This window comes from Globicephala melas, chromosome 13 (genome assembly GCF_963455315.2).
Source record: "Globicephala melas chromosome 13, mGloMel1.2, whole genome shotgun sequence".
NCBI lineage: Eukaryota > Metazoa > Chordata > Mammalia > Artiodactyla > Delphinidae > Globicephala > Globicephala melas.
Window position 1 is genome coordinate 38,165,085 of NC_083326.1, and position 21,571 is coordinate 38,186,655.

Sequence of the window (21,571 nt, forward strand, 5' to 3'; positions counted from 1 at the left end):
AGAGATCAAGATCAAAAGACACGTGACTAAATCAAATGATTGATAATTATTGTTATGCTTTTTAGCAAAGATTCAGTAACAAATTTATATTTGACATTGCTTTTATGTCCTATAGAGATTAAAATGAAAATATCTGAGTCTGGATATTAATTGGTCATTATGTGGAATAGGAAGGGTGATAGTGGTAACCTTGCAATTCCTTTCAAGCATCTGAATTTCTACAGAATGTAATCATCACCATTTTCCCCATATAATTTCAACTCCCCACTTTGAATGGGAAGATTAGTATTTTACATAAATGTTTAGAGTAAGGGAGAGTGTAAGAGAAAAGGAAGGCTATGTGACTTCTATATGAAATAGGGAGTAATATGACTGCACGAATAACTGAGAGTACAGGGTTGCTAAGACCAGGAGCATAGATTTAGTTTACATACCTATTAACTTAATCAGACCCACTGCAACAGACTGTCTCCCCTCCCCATGCCCCACACACATTCTATATCACAACAATATTCTTACATATTCTGTATCAGCACAATAGCATTGGTTATACAGAAAGTTAAGGAATAATAACCAAAGCCACATGGATGGTTATGAAAATGATTACACTAAAGAAGCACATTATAAGCTAATAATCTTCAAATATCTCTATCACAAAATTCTAACAATGCAGAGGTAATGTTTCATGAGAAAGTATGACTCATCCCAATTTCCTAACTTCCTAATTCAGCCCACTTGTTCCCAGTGTACATATTCTACTGATAGGTAAAGAAAAAAATATTTTATTTGCACAGTGCATCAGTGTGCTTTTATCCACCGTGTACACAATTTCACTTGATTCCCACCGACCTATCACACACAAGTGTAATTATGTTTAGAAAGTGCATAACAATAAACACGGAGCAACAAGAAATGCAAAAATATCCCACTCTCCACGGCATGACACTTTAATCCTAGTAATTCAACAAGGGTAACTGATAATACAACTTTCTAAGTTTTACTGAGAGCTAAGCAGAATGTGCAAAGAAAGATTCTGCCAAAGTTAAGAGCAATGCTTCCAACAATGCCATCACCAATCCTAGTAAACAGACAAAAAGACTTGCCTCTGCGGGCACCCAATACACTGAATGCCTTCCTTTCAGGTAACACTCCTCTAACATGAAACAAATTATCAGAACCAAAGATCAGCCTAGAACAGTCTACCTAACACAGGGAAAGAACCAGTTTTGTCAGACATCTCATCATAGATACTAATCTGGGAATACTACCGCAAGGATAAAAGCGCCACAGCTTCTCTACCATAAAACAACCCAAGAACTTCAGTCCTGCTAGTGGGACCCGCAATCTACATGCAAATCAACACCACTTCCAGGCCCTAAAATCTGCATCGCGTCCTATTCCATAATCATCATCACCAGATCATGTCCGCGTGAAACCAAGTCCACACTTCTCCAAAGATCTCAGTATGAAAGTAAATCACCACTGACAGGCCTTCTAAGTCCGACAAGGTCCTGACTTACTCTTAACAACGCAGACTGAGGACACTCCTAAACCAAGACAAAAAGCTCTTGGACCACCCAACACCATGCACTCCTCCACAAGCTCACTCCGAAGAGACTAGGCCGGCCGGAGGTCATCCCGGGCAGAGGGACCCTTCCAGCCCCAGGAGAGGCCAAGACTCTAGGCCATCTTTCCAGAGCTCACCGCCAAGGAGGGCTGGGAAACATCTGTGCCGAGTCCCCACGCCTGAACTCCAGCCTGGAGACAGTGCAGGCTCTCTGACACCTAATACCCAAGCAAGAGCATAGCCCAGCACCCGGACGGCGGCCGGACGGGACGGCCCCGCCACCAGGGTCCGCGGCAAGCTTCTTCCCTGCACTCCGCGTCCCTCGCGACCGTTCGCCGCACCGGGTAAAGCGCCGGCGCCCCCTGCCAGGCGGGCAAAGGATACAGTCGCGGCTCCAGAACGCCGCCGCGCCGAGTCGGGAGGGGCCCTCCACGTCCGCCATCTTGAAACAACCGCCACTCGGGGCGTCCCGCCGAGGCCGTCCAACCCCGGCCTCCAGGCCCGGTCCCGATTGGCCGCACTGCGCAGAGGCCCGCCCCCGCTTACGCAGCCGGCCCCGGCGGGGCGGGAGGGTCCGGGCGGTGGAGTCGCCGTGTCCCGGCGGCGTGGTGTGGAGCCCCCGCCGCGGCGGCGGGAACGAGCGCCTCGTAGAACTGCTACTCCCAGAGCAGCCCGGGCCCCCCATCTCCCCCCAACCGCGCTCTCAGGCTCCGAGCACTACAACTCCCGGCATGCCGTGAACTTGACGGCCGCGCCTCCCGGGGGGAGTCCGGCCCTCCCGGCCGCCCGGCTTCCCCGCCCTGTCCCAGCCGCTCCTCAGACTGCGCGCGGAGCTGGGATGCAAGCCATGGAGGAGACACCGACCCCGTTGCTGGGCAGCAACAAGCCGCACCTGGAGAAGCTGACCTTGGGGGTCACCCGCATCCTAGGTGAGTGGGACGGGGGGGCCGTGGGGGCCACTGCGGGACGAGGGGTGTGCCGTGGAAGCACGGAGGGAAGGCAAGAGCCGGACCCTGTAGGCCAGTGGGCATCGCGGCTGTAACTTCCGTTGTTAAGGGGGAAATTGGGGAATGGGGTGCTTGACTAGGCCGGGGAAGGGTTTGCGGGGAGTGTGGATACAGAGATGTGAAGCTCGAAGGTCGCCCCACCCGAAGTCCCACAACAGGGCCCAAGAAGGTCGGGCATAGATGTTCAAAGGGGAGGCAGCAGGCACCTGACAGTTGGGGGGTTGGCTGTCCCGAGAGGCCTTCTTGGCCTCTGGTAGCAGAGAGAGCTGGGGGAATGTTGCAGCCAACCTCCCAGGGTACCAATTCCCATGCGCCTCCCCGTACATGGTACCTGAAGTGGTCCAGAGGAATCAAGGCTGGCACCATTGAATGAATGGGTGGTTTTCCTTTACTAACCTTTAATAAGCACTAACCTTTACTTAGTACCCACCGCTATGTTACATGCTGGGGCAACAATAAAATAAAATGAAATGAAACACAAACACAGTTCAGTAATCTGTTATCTCTCAGAAGTAGCACACAGGAGGAGGTGATTGACCTTACCTGGAGAGTTAAGAAATACGTCCCACGGGAGATGATGCTAAATTTTGAAAGACAAATGGGAGTTAGCCAGATAACTAAGGAGGAAGGCAATCTAAGCAGGTCGGAACAGTATGCTTCAGTGCCTTCCCATCGCATTCATAATAGAATCCAAATTCTGTACCATGGCCCACAAGTCTGCTATAATTTGCCCTCATCTGTCTTTCTGACGTTATTTTCACTCTGGCTTTGCCGCAGTAGCCTCCTGTACCATTAGCACACTAAGCTTATTCCCACTTAAAGGCTTTTGCGATTTACTAGACCTTGCATCTGGAATTCTCTTCCTGTCAATGTCTGTCTCCGACTTCATTCAGATCTCTGATTGAATATCATGAGCTCAGAGAAACCTTTCCTGAATATAGTCTTAATAACACCCTTCCCTATTACTCTGTTCCCTTAACCCACTTTTTTTTTTTATCCTCACGGCTTTGTCACTACTTGAAATTATATATTTTACTTGAAATTATATATTTATTTGGTTGTTTTTTTTGTCTGTCTTTTTTTCTGTAGTAGAGGTCCATGAGAATAGGAACTTTGTATTGCTCTTCCCTGTATTCTCCAGTGCCTAAGACAGTAAATGAGGCATGAAACATCCTGATGTGTTTGGGAGAAGTGATAGATTTTAGAAATGAAATTATAGAGTAGGGCAAGGAGAGGTCTAATCATCAAGATCACCCATATCCTATCTCCTCATTCTTATCCAAACTTCTGCCCTGTTGCTTCTTGTACTCCTGGGCTTAGGCAGGTCTTGCTATTCCACAGGCATGCTTCATTAGTATCTTTATAAGTCTAGGAAGTTTTCTCTAAATAAGAAGTTATTTTCTTTTGATAAATGTTTAATCCACTTAAGTCAAACCAACTAAATTTCCCTTAAGCTGTCAGCTCGATTTAAAGACCTAAATAATTAAGTGACTGTAAACATTTTAAATTTCATTTATGCATTTAATATATTCTATCTATTAAGCATTTCACATGTCTGGCAAACTGGTAATAGCTACAAGTCAAAAACTACGTGAGGAATTAACTGACTCTGTTAAACTTTTAGGAAATCTAGCCTCCTGTAAACAGTCTATTTATAAACTTAATCAAAACCTAATAATTTCAAGTTAAAAAGCACAAGTCGAAAATCATTTGCAGACATACCTCAGAAATGTTGGGGGTTTGGTTCCAGACCACTGCAATAAAGTGGATATCCTAATAAAGTGAGCCACACAAATTTTTGATTTCCCAGTCCATATAAAAGTTATGATTACACTATACTGTAGTCTATTAAGTGTGCAATAGCATTGTGTCTAAAATAAATGTATATACCTTAAAAAAACTTTATTGCTAAAAAATGCTAAATATCATCTGACAATGCAGGGTTGCCACAAACCTTCAATTTGTAAAAAACACAATACCTAAGAAAAACAATTTTACTGCACAAAAAAGTGCAGTAAAATGAGTATGCCTGTATATTATTTTTTCACATTTGTTTTTTGTTTGAAAAGATAATATATTAAGGGGATTTTTTTTAAAACAAGGCAGCTGAAGTCAGTGGTGGGTGTATGGTAAACAACCTCCCTAAAAGATATGAAATGACTCCACAATTGCATTTTTATCCAAAACCAAACTCTCAGCATTGCTTAAAGACAGAGAATACCATCTGTTCAGAATGGCCGAATAAAAAGAGAAAAAGCAACAAATCACAGGGCCAGACCCTAATTGTTCCTGCCACACTCCCTCACTACTAGCAGGCTCTGTGACAAGCAGACAGACCCATGAAGAGGCTAGTTGGAACAATCAACAGAAACTAGAAACTAGCGTCACTAACCTAGAAATCTTTTTAAACAGCACAATAATGCAAAATGAAGGAGAGAAAAGTAAAACCCATAGAGAACTAATGCTAAAATCAGGAAATAAAATGTCCAACAGACAGCTGAGGAAAACTCTTAACCAAAAACCAACTGTGAAGCAGAAGAAAATGGTAAGTCTAAACTCCAGACAAAATTAAAATACATGAACAAGTATAGAAAATTCAATGAAAGAAAGTGTGAACCAAGGATATAATATCTAGCCAAACTGTCTTTAAAATAAAAGAACTTAGGGAATTCTATACCCATGAACCCTTCCTGAGGAATCTACTGGAGGATAGATTTCATCAAATCAGATATAGCTTGGGAAACCTTCAGCAAAAAAACTGATGCTGAGCATCATTTTCATACAGACACATACACGTGAACATACATAAATACATACACATAAGACTAAAGCAAAGGTGGGAGGAGAGTGGAAGAATGTTGTACCAGTTGTTATCTATTATGACAAATTAAAAGGGCATTTGAAAGGGTATAAGTACAAGGTAACTGGTGGGCAGATTTCTTAGATGACCTCCAATGCCACCTACCTGTGTATAATACTTTACTCTTGAAAATGGGCAGGACCTGTGAAGATGATGAATGTCATTCTATGGCTTAGGTTACATTATATGACAAAGGCAGAGATTTTTTGGTGTATGTAATTGAAGTACCTAATCAGTTGACTTTGACTTAAAAGGGACATTATCCTAGGTAGGCCTGACCTAATCAGGTGAGCATTCTAAAAGAGGGTATAGAAGTCAGACAGATTTCCTCCTGGCTTTGAAAAAGTAAGCTGCCATGTTGTGAGAGATCCTAGGAGAGGACCAATAGCAAGGAACTGCTAGTGGCTTCTAGGAGCTGAGAGCAGCCTCCTAGCTCATTGTCATCAAGAGAACAGGATCCTCAGTCCTACCACTGCTAAGTGTGGTAATTTGTTATGCAGCATAGAAAACTAGTACATATTTTATTACCTGGAAGTGGGTGCTTCTGTAACATATACCTAAATGGAAGTGTCTTTGGAACTGGGAAGTGGCTGGAGGCTGGAGGAACTTTCAGGAACTTGATAGAGAAAGTCAAAATCACCATGAAAAGACTGTAATAGAAATCTGGACTATAACAATATGGAGAATACTGCTGGTGAGGACTCAGAAGGAAATAGCATAATGGCAGAAATAAATCCTACCTTATTAGTAGTTACATTTAATGTAAATAAACTAGACACTCCCATGAGAAGGCAGAAATTGACATAAGATTTTAGAAAAACAAAAACATGATTCAAATATACCCAGTCTACAAGAGACACATTTTGTATTTAAAGACACAAATAGTTAAAAGTGAAAAGTTGGGGGAAAAATATACCATGCAACTAGAACCCAAAGTAGAGCTTGAGTGGCTATACTAATATCAGGCAAAATAATCTTTAAAACAAAGTTCATTATTAGAAACAAAGGAGGAGGGCTTCCCTGGTGGCGCAGTGGTTGAGAGTCCGCCTGCTGATGCAGGGGACACGGGTTCGTGCCCCGGTCCGGGAAGATCCCACATGCCGCCGAGTGGCTGGGCCCGTGAGCCGTGGCCGCTGAGCCTGCGCTGTCCGGAGCCTGTGCTCCTCAATGGGAGAGGCCACAACAGTGAGAGGCCCGCGTACAGCAAAAAAAAAAAAAGAAACAAAGGAGGACAGTTCATAATGATAATAGGTGTCAATGCTCAGAAAGGCAAAACAATTATAATCTATGTGTACCTACAAAGGCCCAAAATACATGAAGCAAAAACTGACAGACTTGAAAGGAGAAGTAGACAATTCAACAATAATAGTTTGATACTTAAATGCCCTACTTATAACAATGGATAAAACACCTAAGCAGGAAGTCAACAAGGAAATAGTAAACTTAAGCAACACTGTAAATCGACTATACTTAACAGACATCCATAGAACACTTTACCCTAAAAGAGTAGAATAAAAATTCTTCTCAAGTATACATGGAGTAACCTCAAGAATAAACCATATGTTTGACAAGCTGAAATAAATTTTAAAGGATTGATGTCATACAAAGTGTTCTCTGATGATAGAACACATCCAAACTGTGGGATAGAGTGAAAACATAAAAACAAATCAGACTTCCTCAATCTGATAAAGGGCATCTATGAAAAATCCATGGCTAACATTATACTCAATGGTGAAAAACTGTATGATTTACCATTAAAATCAGGAAAAAGGCAAATATTCATGAGATCCCCAGCACCACACCAGGTTTGACAGTTCACTAGGAGGATTACAGGACAGACAGTCATGTGATTTATTACAGCAGAAACAAAGGGAAAGGTGCATGTGGGGAAATCAAGGAAACCAGATGTAAGTTTTCTCTCAGTGAAATCACATGGGACACAATTGTTCCAGCAACGTGTGACAACACATCTGAAATGTTGTCTACTAGGGAAGCTTATTTGAGCCCAGAAGTCCAGACCTGTTATTGGAAATCCATCATTCAGACATCCTCTACCTAGTATGTACCAAATTTGAGACTCCCAGCGGAAAGCTTGTGTTCAGCATAAACCATATTGTAACAACAGGTAGGTACAATGAGCCATTCTTTTTTTTTTTAAATAAAGTGAGCCATTCTTACCAGGCAATGGTGGGAACCCTCCTGAAATCCAAATTCCCAGATGCCAGCCAAGAACCAACCTTACAAGCAGGACTTTCTAAATATTGCAGTCTCAGGCATGCTGTGTTCACTCTTTTTTGCACATAAGAACTCTCCTCTTACAACTTCTATTCAGCATTTTACTGGAGATTCTAGTCAGAACAATTAGACAAGAAAATGAAATAAAGACATACAATTTGGAAAGAAAGAAGTAAAGAGCTATTTGAAGATAACATGCTCTTGTATATTAAAAAAGTCCTAAGAAATCCACCAAAAAAAGGGGAAAAAACCCTACACATTAGCAATGAACAATCCAAAAATAAAATTACAGAAACAATTCAATTTACAATTGGGTCAAAACAGTAAAATACTTAGTAAAAAGTTAAATTAACAGAAGTAAGGAGTGAACGAGCACATTAACAGAAGTGCATGACTTGTACACTGGAAACTATAACACAATATATAAAGAAGGAGCACCTAAATAAATTGGAAGACATCTCATGTTTATGGTTTGGAAGTCTTAATACTGTTAGAATCCCATACTCCCCAAATTGATCTAAATCTACAATCCCTATGAAAATGTCAGCTGCCTCTTTTGCAGAAATTGACAAATAACCCAGTCCTAAAATTAATATGGAAATGAAGGACACCCAGAATAGCCAAAACAATCTTGGAAAAGAGGAACAAAAATTAGAGGACTTAAACTTCACTATTTGAAAATTTACTGCACTTGGGATAATGAAAATGTTCTGCAGATGAATAGTGGTAATAGTTGCACAACAATGTGAGTGTACTTAACTGTACACTTCAAAATAGTTAATATGGCAAATTTTATGTATATTTTACTATGATAAAAAAATTTACTCCAAAGCTACAATAGTCTTCACTGTGGCACTGGCATAAAGATAGAAATATAGATCAATGGAATAGGATTGAGACTCCAAAACTAAACTAACACATTTATGGTCCACTGATTTTCAACAAGGATGGCTGTACAACTCAGTGGGGGGAAAACAATCTTTTCAACAAATTGTTTTGTGACAACTAGATAGCCACATGCAAAAGAATGAAGTTGGACTCCTACCTCAATTCAAATACAAAAATTAACTCAAAATGGATCTTAGATATAAATGTAAGTGCTAAAACATAGACCTTGGATTCATTTTTAATGACTTTGGATTAGGCAATAGATTCTTAGATCTGATGCCAAAAGTACAAGAAACAAACAAACAAAATAGATAAATTGGACTTCATCAAAATTAAAGATGTTTGTGCTTTTAAGGATACCATCAAGAAAGTGAAAAGACATCCACAGAAAAGGAGAGACTTTTTGCAGATCACATATACAATGAGGGACTTATGGGTGGAATCTATGAAGCTCAACCAAAAAAGTCAAATAACCCAATTTAAAAGGATCTGAATAGATAAACATTTGTCCAAAGAAGACATACAAAGGCCAATAAGCATGTGTAAAGATGGTCATCATTGATCATTAGGGAAATTCAAATCAAAACCAGGGTGAAATACCACTTCACACCCACTAGGATGCCCATAATCAGAAAGACTGACCTAAGTGTTGGTAAGGAAGTGGAGAAACTGGAACACACACATACACCACAGGTGGGAATGTAAAATGGCACTCTCACTTTGGAAAACAGTTTGTCACTTCCTCAAAAAGTTAAACATAGTTACCATATGACCTAGCATTTCCACTTCTGGTTATATACCCAAGAGAAATGAAAACATTTACATGCAAAAATATGTACACAAATGTTCTTAGAAGCATTATTTGTAATAAAGTAGAAACAGTCCAAATGTCCATCAACTGATGAATGGGTCTAAAAAATGTGGTATATCTATACAATAGAAAATGTTGACAATAGTAAGGAGTAAAGTACTGATACATGCTACAATATGGATGAACCTTGAAAACTAAATGAAAGAAGAGTTATGAAGCCCATGTGTTGTGTGATTTCATTTATATGATCTATAGTAGGCAAATCTATAGAGACTTAAAGTGAATTAGTGATTGCCAGAGGATGCTGGAAATGGGAAAGGGTACAAGGTTACTTTTTCAGGAAAGGACACATAACTCTGTGAATATACTAAAAACCACTGAATTATATACTTTAAAAGGGTGAAATTTATGGTATGTGAGTTATATCTCAATAAGGCTTTTTTTTTAAATAAAAAGGAATCCTAAAAACAGCCCTCCAAGATTTCCTGCACCAAGACTGTGAAACTGATGAGATATAACACCTGTGATTTGTTGTGTTAAATGGCAAAAGGGAGATTATCCAGGTGAGCCTAATCTAATCACATGAGCCCTTTACAACATGCTGTTAACAGAAGGGGGAGTCAAAGAGATTTGAAACATGAAAGATTTGTTATGCTGTTGCTGCCTTGAAGGTGGATGGGAACACATGGGAAAGACTACAGCTGAGAGTGGCCCCAGGTGACAGCAAGCAAGGAATGGAGACTTCATTGCTACAACCACAAGGAGTTGAATTCTGCCAGTAACAGGAATGGAAGATGACCTGGAGCACCAGATGAAAACAGAACAGCTGACACCTGAGCAGTCAGTGCACGTGGCTTATGGATTTCAGCCTCAGCAGAGAATCCAGTCATGCTGTGCCAGACTTCTGAGCTACGGAACTGTGACCTAGGTGTTGTTTAAAGCTGCTAATTTGTGGCAATTTATCATGCATCAGTAGAAAATGATACATTCCCTCAAATATTTTAAAGAGAGGAACGAATGATACCCATCTCGAAAAGAAATATGTGTAATGTAATACGTATAATTATAAAATATTAAGATAAAGCTGAGACCAGACATATCCCTCATAGCAACAAATATGAATGGGCTTAAGTCACCTAGTAATAGAAAAAGATTTTAAATCTAGCTTACAAAACTCAACTTTTTGCCGTTTCCCAAAACTAAAACAACTAAAGCAAACTAATTCAGAAATATTAAAAATGAAGAGATGGATACATGTTTTGGGATCCCACAACTGTCCACAAGTTCAGTGATTCACTAGAAGGACTTACAGGATGCAGACAGGACTCCCAGCTATAGTTTATTATATCAGTCAGCTGGTGCCTGGGAATCTGACCTTTGACATATCAGGTGGCATCTAGAGGAAGCATGTATAGGCTTCTGCAGTTTTCCCTGCTGCCAGTGGTCGCATAGAATACACTCCTTCCTTAAGCAGTGAAGTGCTGCAATATGTTTGCAGTGTTTCTGCCCAGAGAAGCTTGCCGAAGACTCAAATTCCAGAGATTTTACTGGGGCCTGGTCAGGTAGGCAAAACAACCAGCCACAGCTATTGTTACCAACCCTTTGAGTTAGGCCCCAACAAGGGTCCTTCTGCCCAGTATCCTTAGAGCCAATAGAACGAGACCGAGTTTGGTTCAGAAGCACAGGAAAGTTTTATTCTTTGGTCAAAGAATGGAAAGGTGCCAGCTCACACTCTAGAGTCCAGCTCTCCCTCACAGGCTGTGGGTGGGGCTGCTTTGTAGGGTTCTAGTCAGTGGGGAGGGAAGCGGGTAGAGTTCTCACATGGCAGCACAGCTGTGCTGTTTGCGCTCCAGATCGCAGTGCCAGGCGTAGCCTCTCTGCCCACGGCCCACTGAGGCCATTTTGAGTTGAGGTGTTACACACAGAGCTGCACACAGTCCATTGAGGTGTCTGCACAGCCATTTTGCACCAGGAGCTCTGGTCTGAGGTGCTGGGTGCGAGGCCTCTGCACACAGTACACTATGAACAAGTGAAACAAGATGAAGCACAAAGGAAAAAGAAAAAGGTTAGACTTTATTACCCAGATTCTATTTTTTATTTCCTGGGAATTGTTAATTCTGGCTTTGCGGGTGACAAACCCCTCCTCCGGTTTTTGTCCTGCTCCATTCTTGAGGGGCGCTGAGGGGTGCAGGTCTGTCTTCTGTAACTACTTCCTGCTGATTTCAGGCATTGTCATCACCCCAGGTGGAGGAGTGGAAGTCCCCAGCTGCCTTTAGATCTGTGTGGTTGTACCTAGGCCTTGGCCCTGAGCAACCACCATTTGTCTAACCTTTTGGGAACAAAGGACTTCAGACAATTTAAGATACATGGCCTAAGAGAACAGTGGTTACATGTCAAATGACAAGAGAATAATGGTGATATGTCAAATTTTTCCTAAAAATGAAAATATCTCGGTCTTTGGCCTGTGGGCAAGTCTGCCCTGATGTCAAGGCTCAGTGCCAGGGCTGCGTCTCCCTGGTCATGCTTTTGTTGTTTTGCAGGAGAAAAGCTTAGGGTCTTAGAGAGGATCACACGAGTAGTCAGGGGCGCCATTGCCCCATGTTGTGTCTCTGCAGGTTGGGGCTCGGGGGTCTCTTCCCTTGAGTGCAAAGTCCCCGTGGAGTGATCCCTGCAACTTCAGGGCAGAGCGGGTGGTTAGGCTCACCAAGTGGGTTCTGTCCCACTTAGCCGTGAGCTGATCTTGCAGCTGCTGGGTTTTGAGATTTTTAGGTTCACCCAGGCCCCTGGCCAGAAGGGGTGGAGGGCCAGGTCAGTGGGTGTGGGCAGCACCTGGTCACCATCTTCTGTGACAGCTGTCATTATTTCTCCTACCTGGAGGGCATGCTTGAGTTGTTCCATTTCAAGGGGGCTAAGGTGTCCCTTCTCTTGGACTTGGGGAATGGGTCTACCATACATGAGTTCAAATGGACTTAACTTTGATTACCCCTTGGGGTAACCACATGCAGAGCAGGGCTATCGAAAGCAACTTAATCCAGTGTTCTTGAGTTTCCTAACATAGCTTGGCTCAGGCTGATTGGACCTTGAGTTTCAGGGTATGATTGGATCTCTGTCCTTGATGATTGGGGTCTCCAGACTGAGTGCAAGGTCCGTTTTATGCCCAGGGCACTCATTACCTCCTTCGTCACTTGAGACACAAATGCTGTACCATTATTGCTTTGCAGGGATCTTGGGAGCCCAAACCTGGTGATTATATCTTTTAGTAATGCCTTAGCCACTTCAGCTGCCATTTCAGTTCTAGCAGAGAATGCTTCTATCCACTCAGAAATTGTGTCTACTAGCACCAAGAGATACCTGAAATTGCCCAGTACTCTTGGCATGACGGTGAAATTAATCTGCCAGTCTTCTCCAGGATATGTCCCTCTGGTCTGAATGGGCCTGATCTGGGGGCCTCTGGAGGGTCTGGTTTGGGGGGTTGTTCATTGTGCAGATGGGGCATGTCTCATCTATCCGACTGATTATACTTTTCATGCCAGGAGTTACCATGAGCTTAACTAACCAATTATATAGGGCTTCCTTCCTGTAGTGAGTCTTTTGATGAGCCTCTCTGATGGCTTGACAAGCTATAGTTTGGGAAAAGAAGCATTGACCATGTTCATTAGCTAGCCACCCATGGCCTCCTAGGTCTCTGTTGAAGCCCAATTTTCAGTCTTTGTCTAATTTTGTAGATTTTGTACAGTCTTTGTGTAGATTGGGGAATAATTGGATGGATCTGGCCTTTGAGGTATGAGGGGTAGTTGACAAGTTACAGTTTCTAGGACCACCCTTTTGGCAGTTGCATCCGCTTTGTTTCCCTTTATTACCTCTGTATTCCCTTTTCGTGAGACCTACAGTGAATCACTGCCACCTTTTTTGGAAGCTGTACTCCTCCTACGAGCTTCAATATGCTTAAGCCACGTTTCACCTGTTTATTCCCTGCAGTAAGCGTACCTTGTTCCTTCCAGATAGCCCTGGCTGTGGGTAGGATGGCATACACATACCTGGGAATCTGTGTAAACATTTAAGGTTTTCCCTGTCCCGTGCTCTAGGGCTCAGGTGAGGGCTATCAACTCCACCTTTTGGGCGGAAGTCCCGGTGGGGGGATGGGGGTGGGTAGCTTCTCACTTCTATGACTTGGGTGTGGGAGGTTACTGCATGTCCCACCAGCCTTTTCTCCTCTCCCATAAAACTACTCCTGTCTGTGAGCCATTCCTCTTTGGCATTTGGGAGAGGCTCACTTCCTAGGTCGGGGCAACTGGAATAGACTGTGTCTGTGGTTTCTATACGATCATGCTACAGGGGCCCTGTTTCTGTGGGTAGCAGGGTGGCAGGATTTAGTGTGTGACAGGTTTTTGTGGTAGCCAATGGGTTGTCTAAAGGCATAGCCTGAACTTGAATCAACCTTCCAGGGGATAACTATTCTGTTCCCTTAGAACTTCCTAAAACCTGAACCTGGTGTGGAGTCAAGCTGAAATGTCAGGTGCAGCTGCTTTGCACTAGGAACTCTGTTCTGAGGTGCCAGTACAAGGCCTCTGCACGCAGTACCCTATTAAGGAAGTGAAACTAGACCAAGGCGAAAGGAAATAAAAAAGATTAGACTTTACCTTATTTTCCAGATTCTATGTTTATTTCCTGGGAATTGTCAATGAGCTTTGCCCATGACACTATGGAAATTTTAGACTCCCAAAAGGATAGCAAATGTTTATTGGTTTAACCAAAGATGGGCAAAACAGCCTTATCAATGTAGAACACGTGCAAAGGCCAGATTACGAGGCCCCAGCTACAGGTGAACCCTACAAACTGGTCCTTCTAAAGATATTAACCTCAGGTTGGCTATGTGCAGTCCACCCTACTCCACCCCCAGCCCTCCAGATGCCTCACCTTCAAGCCCTGGCTTCATGTATTCTTCTTACCCAATTCTTTGATTTGTGTAATAAACTGTTAACTTGTTCTCTTTGAATAATCTTATGTAGTCTTAAGTTTTATTTTCTGACTCTAAAGGCCTTCAGTGTCATATCTTGGATTCCAAAACCTCTCACACTTTTTGTCTGGTTCCGTGGCCACAATTTTTAAATCATATAAATGACCACTTCCTCTGACCTGCACACATTCACTTGTCCTGAAAGTGAATCTACAGATGCAAACTGTCTGTGTCTATCAGGGTTCTTAGTGGCAGACCATAGAATACATAGCTAGTTTAAGGCTAGAAGTACACTCTAGCTAGTTAAGGCAGAAGGGGCCTGATTAAGGGGCATTAGCCCATAAAATCATTGGAAGATTAAGCGGAACAGATTCTAAGCTGAGAACCAAACTGAAAAGGGGATGCTAAGTGGGGCGTACCTGCAGCTAGTGTGGGTAGGAAGCTGCAGAATTGAGAAATTGCTGCTGCTTCTGCCACACGACAACTCTCAACCCCATGAGATCAAAACACCTTTGCAACTACGACTGTGAAAAGAGCCAGTCTCCCCATTTGCCCCTCTACCTCACCTGCTCATTCCCTCCTTCCAGGTTTTATGGGAGTGGTTTTCCCTGCAGAAAGCTTGGCCTCCAGTGGGTGCCTAGCTGCAGTGGAATCTGGGAAATGTAGTCTTTAGCCAGCCAGTCTCTAAAATACAGGAAAGCACACTGGAAGGAGCAGGAGTAGGTGTTAATTAAGCCAATCCGCAGGAATGGCCATGTCATCCTTCAAGGCCCATATCAACTGTGCATAGTTTGTGACAGCAGGTCCTCATGGAATACCTCAGGGATTATTGACTCAGTGACTGTTTTCTACTAGGCAGTCTGTTCCAGTTATTTATTCCTGGGTAACAAACCACCCCAAAACAGTGGTTTGAAACAGCAGTTTACTTTCTCTCCCAGTCCTGTGGGTTGACTAGGCCCAGGTGGGACTATTCTCATTTCGAGTCTCTCATGTGTATGCAATGAGATAGCAGATGGGGCTGGAATTATCTGATGGCTCAACTAGGCTGGAAGTCCAAGATGGCTTCTGCACTCACATGTCCGGCCCCTCCGTGCTCCTCAGCATGGCCTCTCTGTCCAGAAGAGTAGCTTGGATTTAGTATGTGATGGCCCAGAGCAAAAAGAGGAAACGGGAACCTAACAGTCCTCTTGAAGTCCAAAACTTGCATGGTGTCTCTTCGCCATATTTTATTGGTCAGGGCAGTCACAGGCTAACCCCTGTTAACGTCTCTTCACAGAGGCAGAGAAATAGACTTCACCTTTCATTGGAGAACTGGTGTGGGCAGGGAGTGAAGGAAGGAAGTGATAGCACCCAACTTTGGAGTAGGCTACCACAGAGAGTTTTCATCTGTGGCATGTCATAGTTACCTAGAGCAGACTGTGCTGTGTCTGAAGCCCTGACCTTCATATCTTCATTCAGTATTTCATTTCATACTCTGCCATACAGATTATTCCAGCCAGGCAGCTCACAAATGCTTGTCATTGGTCACAAAGGCAGGAGAGTAGGGATGGCTATATCTAGTCAGATACTACTTCTCATGTGGCATATTAATAAACCAAACACAACTTGTTATTGCTATTGCTTTCTAAACATCCTCATGATGTTTTTGGTTATCTGTAGTATTATGATTTATAATAAACATATATTTAGACTTCATCCCTGTTTCAGGCAGAGTTCCTAAAACCCCTCGAATTTCCTAAGTGGTAGGAGAGAATGTGTCTTTTGTTATGTTAATTAGGTGACTTTTGGAAAGTTCTTGGGTAACCTAAAGATGGGGCTGGTTCCCAAGGGAACCAACCAGGATTAGAGGGTTGGAACTTTCACTCCCCCACCTGATTTCCAGGGAGGGGAGAGAGGCTGGAGGTTGAGTCATTTGCCAACGGACCAGTTATTTAATCAAGTATGCCTATGTAATGAAGCCTCGGTAAAAAACCAAAAGGAGAGGGTGCAGAGAGCTTCCAGACTGGTTAGCCAGACACTTCCTCATGCCACTGTGCCAGGCCCCAAACTCAACGAGGACAGAAGCCCCTTTGTTCAGGACCTTGCCCTATGTATCTTATCTCCCTGTTGATCTGTAATATCCTTTATAATAAACCAGCAACCTGGTGAGTAAAGGGGTTTCCTGACTTCTCTAGCAAAATTATCAAACCCAAGGAGGGGATCATAGGAACCCCTGATTTATAGCCAGTCTGTCAGAAGCACAGGTAACACCCTGGACCTGCAATTAGCATCTGAAGTAAGGGCAGGTTTGTGGGACTGAGCTCTTAACCTGTGGGATCTGATGCCTTCTGGTAGATAGCGTCAGGATTGTGTTGAATTGTAGGACACCCAGCCGGTGGTGAGGGGAAAACTTCCCTTCATGTTGGAATTAGCTACTAAGGCAACATGGTAGCAAAAGCATTAGGCTTGGTATCTGAGGCTGTGGTCAGAGATTTAGTTCTGTGGGATTATTTAGTATTGCTGGGCCTGTTTCCTTATCTTTAAAATAAAGTCACGATGCCTGCTTCACACGATTGTTGAAAGAGTAAATGAGATAACTTGTACCAGTTCCCAGAAGTAGAGCATTATACAAATGGAATTTATTGTGCGTCCCTCTCTTCCTCATCCCCAGCACCTCCTCCTTATCAGTGCTGAAGTATTGGGTAGCGGGGTCTCTGCAGCAGGTACTTCCTAAGCAACTTGTTATATGAAAGTTCTTAAAGTCAGTATGTTGACCAGTTGTCCTATCCCGGAGGTGTTCAGAGGTTGAAAGTGAAATGTTCTCATCTGAAGTGTATCACAGCAGTTCTGTCTGAGCCTGTAGCCCCTCCACGTAGGTCTGTTATAAACTGAAGAAGGGTGTGTTGTGTCTGTCTCAGCTTATTGATAGTGACGCTGTTGGCTAGGAATACCTGAGGCACTCACCTAGGTCTGTACTACTTGGATGAGCTCTACAGACATTTCCCTGACTGGAGCTGATGTTGTGGCTGGACCAGCCATTGTGGTTTTTATTATGATTGAAGATACACCTCAGCAACAACTGTCAGGGAACTTTGAAAAAAATTTTTTTATTACGCACAGGTCCTGGAGGATACATGGTATGCCCGGGGCCACACAGCCAGGTAGCTGGGAGTGAGCAAGCAGAGCTGGGTCTTTGTCTTTATTAGGGTCCAAGGACTTGGTGTCTAGGGTTTTGTGGGTTCACTCTTTATTGGTGAATTTAAAACATAAGAGCAAGAATTAGGGCATGAGAAGGGAAAAGGTGGGTGACCACTCAAGTGGTCCGTTACCCAGGGCTTTCTGAAAGGGGAACTCCATAGGTGGGGGTGGCCTGGTTCCTTACCTAGTTACTTAGTTAGTAGCTGTGTCATACAGCTACTGTGGCAATTTGTTTATTCAAGATGGATGTATTTGAAATGGATGCCTCGGCAAAACTTAATGTCAGGCACTTACATTAGCTGTGTGTCCTCTTGCAACCCTAGACACCAGATTACCCTGTGAGTACAGTCAGATGGCATCCCTATGTAACCAGCTGGTTTGTTGGCAAGGAATTCTATATTCTGTCCCACTGCAGGTGGAGCGGTAGGATGCTAAGACTGATTAAAGCTAGTCTCTGCATTTGCATAGGATTACTGCTTTAAAGGGCTGTGCCAAGGGGCATGTAGTGACTTCTGCACATGCTCTTCATTTCTCAACTAGACCCATACTTGGAGTCAGAGGCTTGGCTTTGTGGCTTTACCTCTCAGGCTCAGTGTCCTTGCTGTAAAATTGAATAATGACATTTATTAGTCACTATCTTGGCTTTCGTGGAACAGTGCCAAATAGGACCACCCTTGAAGGGCCAAGACAGTGTCTTCCATCCTAACCAATCATGGGGATAGCAAGGACTCACCCCAGGTCAAATGGCTTGAAGCTCACAGTGGTTTTCTACCACAGTACCATGCTTCCGAACATATTAGGAAGAACACTGAACAGAAGGCAGAAAAAAAATTGTATATATGGTACTTTTTGCTTTTCCAAAGCACCTTCGTTTCTGTTTCCTCTGCTTCGCTTATCAAGGAAAGTATTATTGTAATTCTTGTCTTACTAAATGCAAAGGGAAGTGAGCACTCATGTAAGGTTACACAACTAGTGAATGCATAAAGCAAGACTAGGATAGGTGGAGTCCAGAATTCTTAGCTGGTATATTGGACCTTTGCTGCATCCCAAGATTTGAGCCTTCTGAAAACTTAAGGGAAACTTTATGATGCATAGAAAGGATACTGGCATAATTATTACCAGGAAGACTACATGGTCTTAGGTTATGGGACCAAGTGCCTTTGAGGGACCAATTGCTTTTATCACAGGGGTAATAAATGCTCCTCAGAGGGATCTGGTATTCCTAGAGCAGTCTTCAAGAGCTAGTCAACCTCTAGTGTAGAAATACGTGAGAATGGACCAACTGAAACTCTACAGACTCTCTCTTTCCTCTTTCAGAATCATCCCCAGGTGTGACAGAAGTGACCATCATAGAAAAGGCGCCTGCTGAACGTCATATGATTTCTTCATGGGAACAAGTAAGTGTTGCCCTATTGAATCCTCACCTCCCAGCAAAGGGAGGTCAACTCAAATGCCCCTGAGAAGGAAAGATTGGACAGGAAACCTATTCTAATCTCAGGCCACAGCCACCTTCAAGGTAGAGTTCACCTTTCTCTCTGTTCCTGTTCAGGCCGTTTAACACTCCCTTCCATTCCATGCCATCTCCCCAACACAGAGCAGCTCCTCTGAGCCTGTCGTATGGAGGCAATGGAACGTTTGAAGTTGTATATACAACAAAGCTGAAATCCAGCAAGGAAAGGAAGAATTAAGTATTAATAAGTGTGTGGGGCAGAACGTGGTTAAATGTTGCAGAGAAGTATCAATACTAACCAGATTAAAAGTGAATGCTTTCCAACCCTCCTCTGAACTTCCATTCATTCATTTATTCAATAAACGTTTTAGGCCCCTAAAATGGGCCAGGTATTGTGCTTGATGTTGAGTCCTGGAGAGTCAGTGATAATCAAAAAAGAGCACAGTGTCTTACCTCTTGATCTTACTGTCTAAGGCATAGTATAAGTCATTCCAAATATAATTACAAAGCAGATCAAGTTCTGTGAAAGAGAGGTAAAGGGAGCATTGTCAGGAGGCCTGACCTAGTCTGGAGGTTGAGAAACGTTTTTCCCAAAGAAGTTTTGAGAAGTTGTTAACCAGATAGGTGAGATCTGGGAATAAGGGGCTTTTAGCCTGTGTGAAGGCTTCAAGATAGGAAGGATTACATTTTTCGAGAGCATAAGGAAGGTCCATGTGGCTAGAGCACAGGAGAGCAAGGGAGAGAGGTTGACAAGGACCAGGACATGCAGGGCTTCGTAGATCATCAGGATTTCGTTCTTTATCTTGGGAGAAAAGGGGAGCCCCTGAAATGTTTTAAGTAGAGAAGTCAGATTTCTGCCCATGAATGGAAAGTGGTCCATGGACTCCTTGAAATATGTGTTAATTTATGAAGTATGTACATTTTTCTGTGGAAAGATCTTTAGATTCTGAAAGGGGCTTGTAACCCCATAAACCTTAAGAACATGTTTTTGTATGATTTTTTTTTTTTACATTCAAACTAGAGGCAATATACTATGTGCCGTTTTGTCATTTAAGCAATGGAGAGCAGAAGTTTTGGTCTGAAATTCACCCGCCCCACTTCTTCACCCGAGGGTTAACTGAAGAGCACATTTCCACAGGAGCAAGCTAGGCAGGGCCCCTCTGACTCGTGCCTGCTCCCAGAAGTACCTGTACCAGAGGAGCAGGAGGGCCCCAAGGAGCTGGTAAGTCCCTTCTCTAGGGGACTGACCCTTGAGAACTGTGTCCTTGGAGACGGCCCAGCCAGAGCACAGCCATCATGTGGTAAACCTGCTGTCTACAGATGCATCTATATAGCCAGATAATATTTTTTCCTTCCAAGAAGAGGCCCACTGCCTCTGCCCTGGGAAACCCACTGAGATAAGATAATGGTAAGGCTAGAGGCACTGATGTGAGGAAAACAGCCTAGAGTAGGAGTCTTGTGCCAGCTCAGGCCCTTGGCTAAATATCATAACTTCTCTGTGTCCCCTGTTCATCATCCATAAAATAAATGGTTTGACATTAGTGTTATTTTTTTTTAATTTTATTGAAGTATAGTTGATTTACAATGTTGTGTTCATTTCTGCTGTTCAGCAAAGTGACTCAGTTATACATATATATTCTTTTTCATATTCTTTTCCATTATGGTTTATAACAGGATATTGAGAATGGTTCCCTGTGCTGTACAGTAGGACCTTGTTGTTTATCCATCCTAGATACACTAGTTTGCATCTGCTAATCCCAAACTCCCAGTTCTTCTCTCCTCGCTTGCCTCCCCCGTTGGCAATCTGTTCTCTATGTCTGTGAGGCTGTTTCTGTTTCATAGATATGTTCATTTGTGTCGTATTTTAGATTCCACATATAAGTGATACCATATGGTATTTGTCTTTCTTTTTCTGACTGATATGATAATCTCTAGGTCCATCCACATTGCTGCAAATGGCATTATTTCATTATTTGTGGCCAAGTAATATTCCATTGTGTGTATGTATGTGTGTGTGTGTCTCTCTCTATATATATATATACATATAGACACACATACACACCACATCTTCTTTATCCATTCATCTGTCAATGGACATTTAGGTTGTTTCCATGTCTTGGCTATTGTAGATAGTGCTGCTATAAACATAGGGGTGCATGTAGTTTTTGAATTATATTTTTGTCTGCGTATATGCCCAGGAGTGGGATTGCTATGGCAACTCAATTTTTAATTTTTTGAGGAATCTCCATACTGTTTTCCATAATGGCTGCACCAATTTACATTCCCACCAGCAGTGTAAGAGGGTTCTCTTTTCTCCACCCCCATCTCCAACATTTATTATTTGTAGACTTTTTTTTTTAATTTTTGGCTGCATTGGGTCTTTGTCGCTGCGCGCTGGCTTTCTCTAGTTGCGGCAAGTGAGGGCTACACTTCATTGTGGTGCGCAGGCTTCTCATTGCGGTGGTTTGTCTTGTTGTGCAGCACGGGCTCTAGGCGCGTGGGCTTCAGTAGTTGTGGCACGCAGGCTCAGTAGTTGTGGCTCACGGGCTCTAGAGCACAGGCTCAGTAGTTGTGGTGCACGGGCTTAGTTGCTCCGCGGCATGTGGGATCTTCCCAGAA

The 21,571-nt window shown here is 43.1% G+C and overlaps 2 protein-coding genes across 5 annotated transcripts in view; one reads left to right on the forward strand and one right to left on the reverse strand.

Moving 5' to 3' along the window:
* Positions 1-2,236, reverse strand: part of KIAA1328 (KIAA1328 ortholog) — a 386,036-nt gene extending 383,800 nt beyond the window's left edge. The window contains exon 1 of one of the 3 annotated variants that reach the window (XM_060310184.2): positions 1,952-2,236. In XM_060310184.2, the coding sequence (XP_060166167.1) occupies positions 1,952-2,009 (58 nt within the window). In that variant the 5' untranslated portion in view covers positions 2,010-2,236. Of the gene's footprint in view, positions 1-1,704; positions 1,820-1,951 lie in introns of those variants that run through there. The other 2 variants (XM_030876580.3, XM_060310181.1) reach the window with 2 other exon arrangements.
* Positions 2,133-21,571, forward strand: part of TPGS2 (tubulin polyglutamylase complex subunit 2) — a 57,401-nt gene continuing 37,962 nt past the window's right edge. The window contains exons 1-2 of one of the 2 annotated variants that reach the window (XM_060310185.1): positions 2,133-2,496; positions 18,820-18,899. In XM_060310185.1, the coding sequence (XP_060166168.1) occupies positions 2,406-2,496; positions 18,820-18,899 (171 nt within the window). In that variant the 5' untranslated portion in view covers positions 2,133-2,405. The remainder of the gene's footprint in view (positions 2,497-18,819; positions 18,900-21,571) is intronic. The other variant, XM_030876586.3, reaches the window with a different exon arrangement.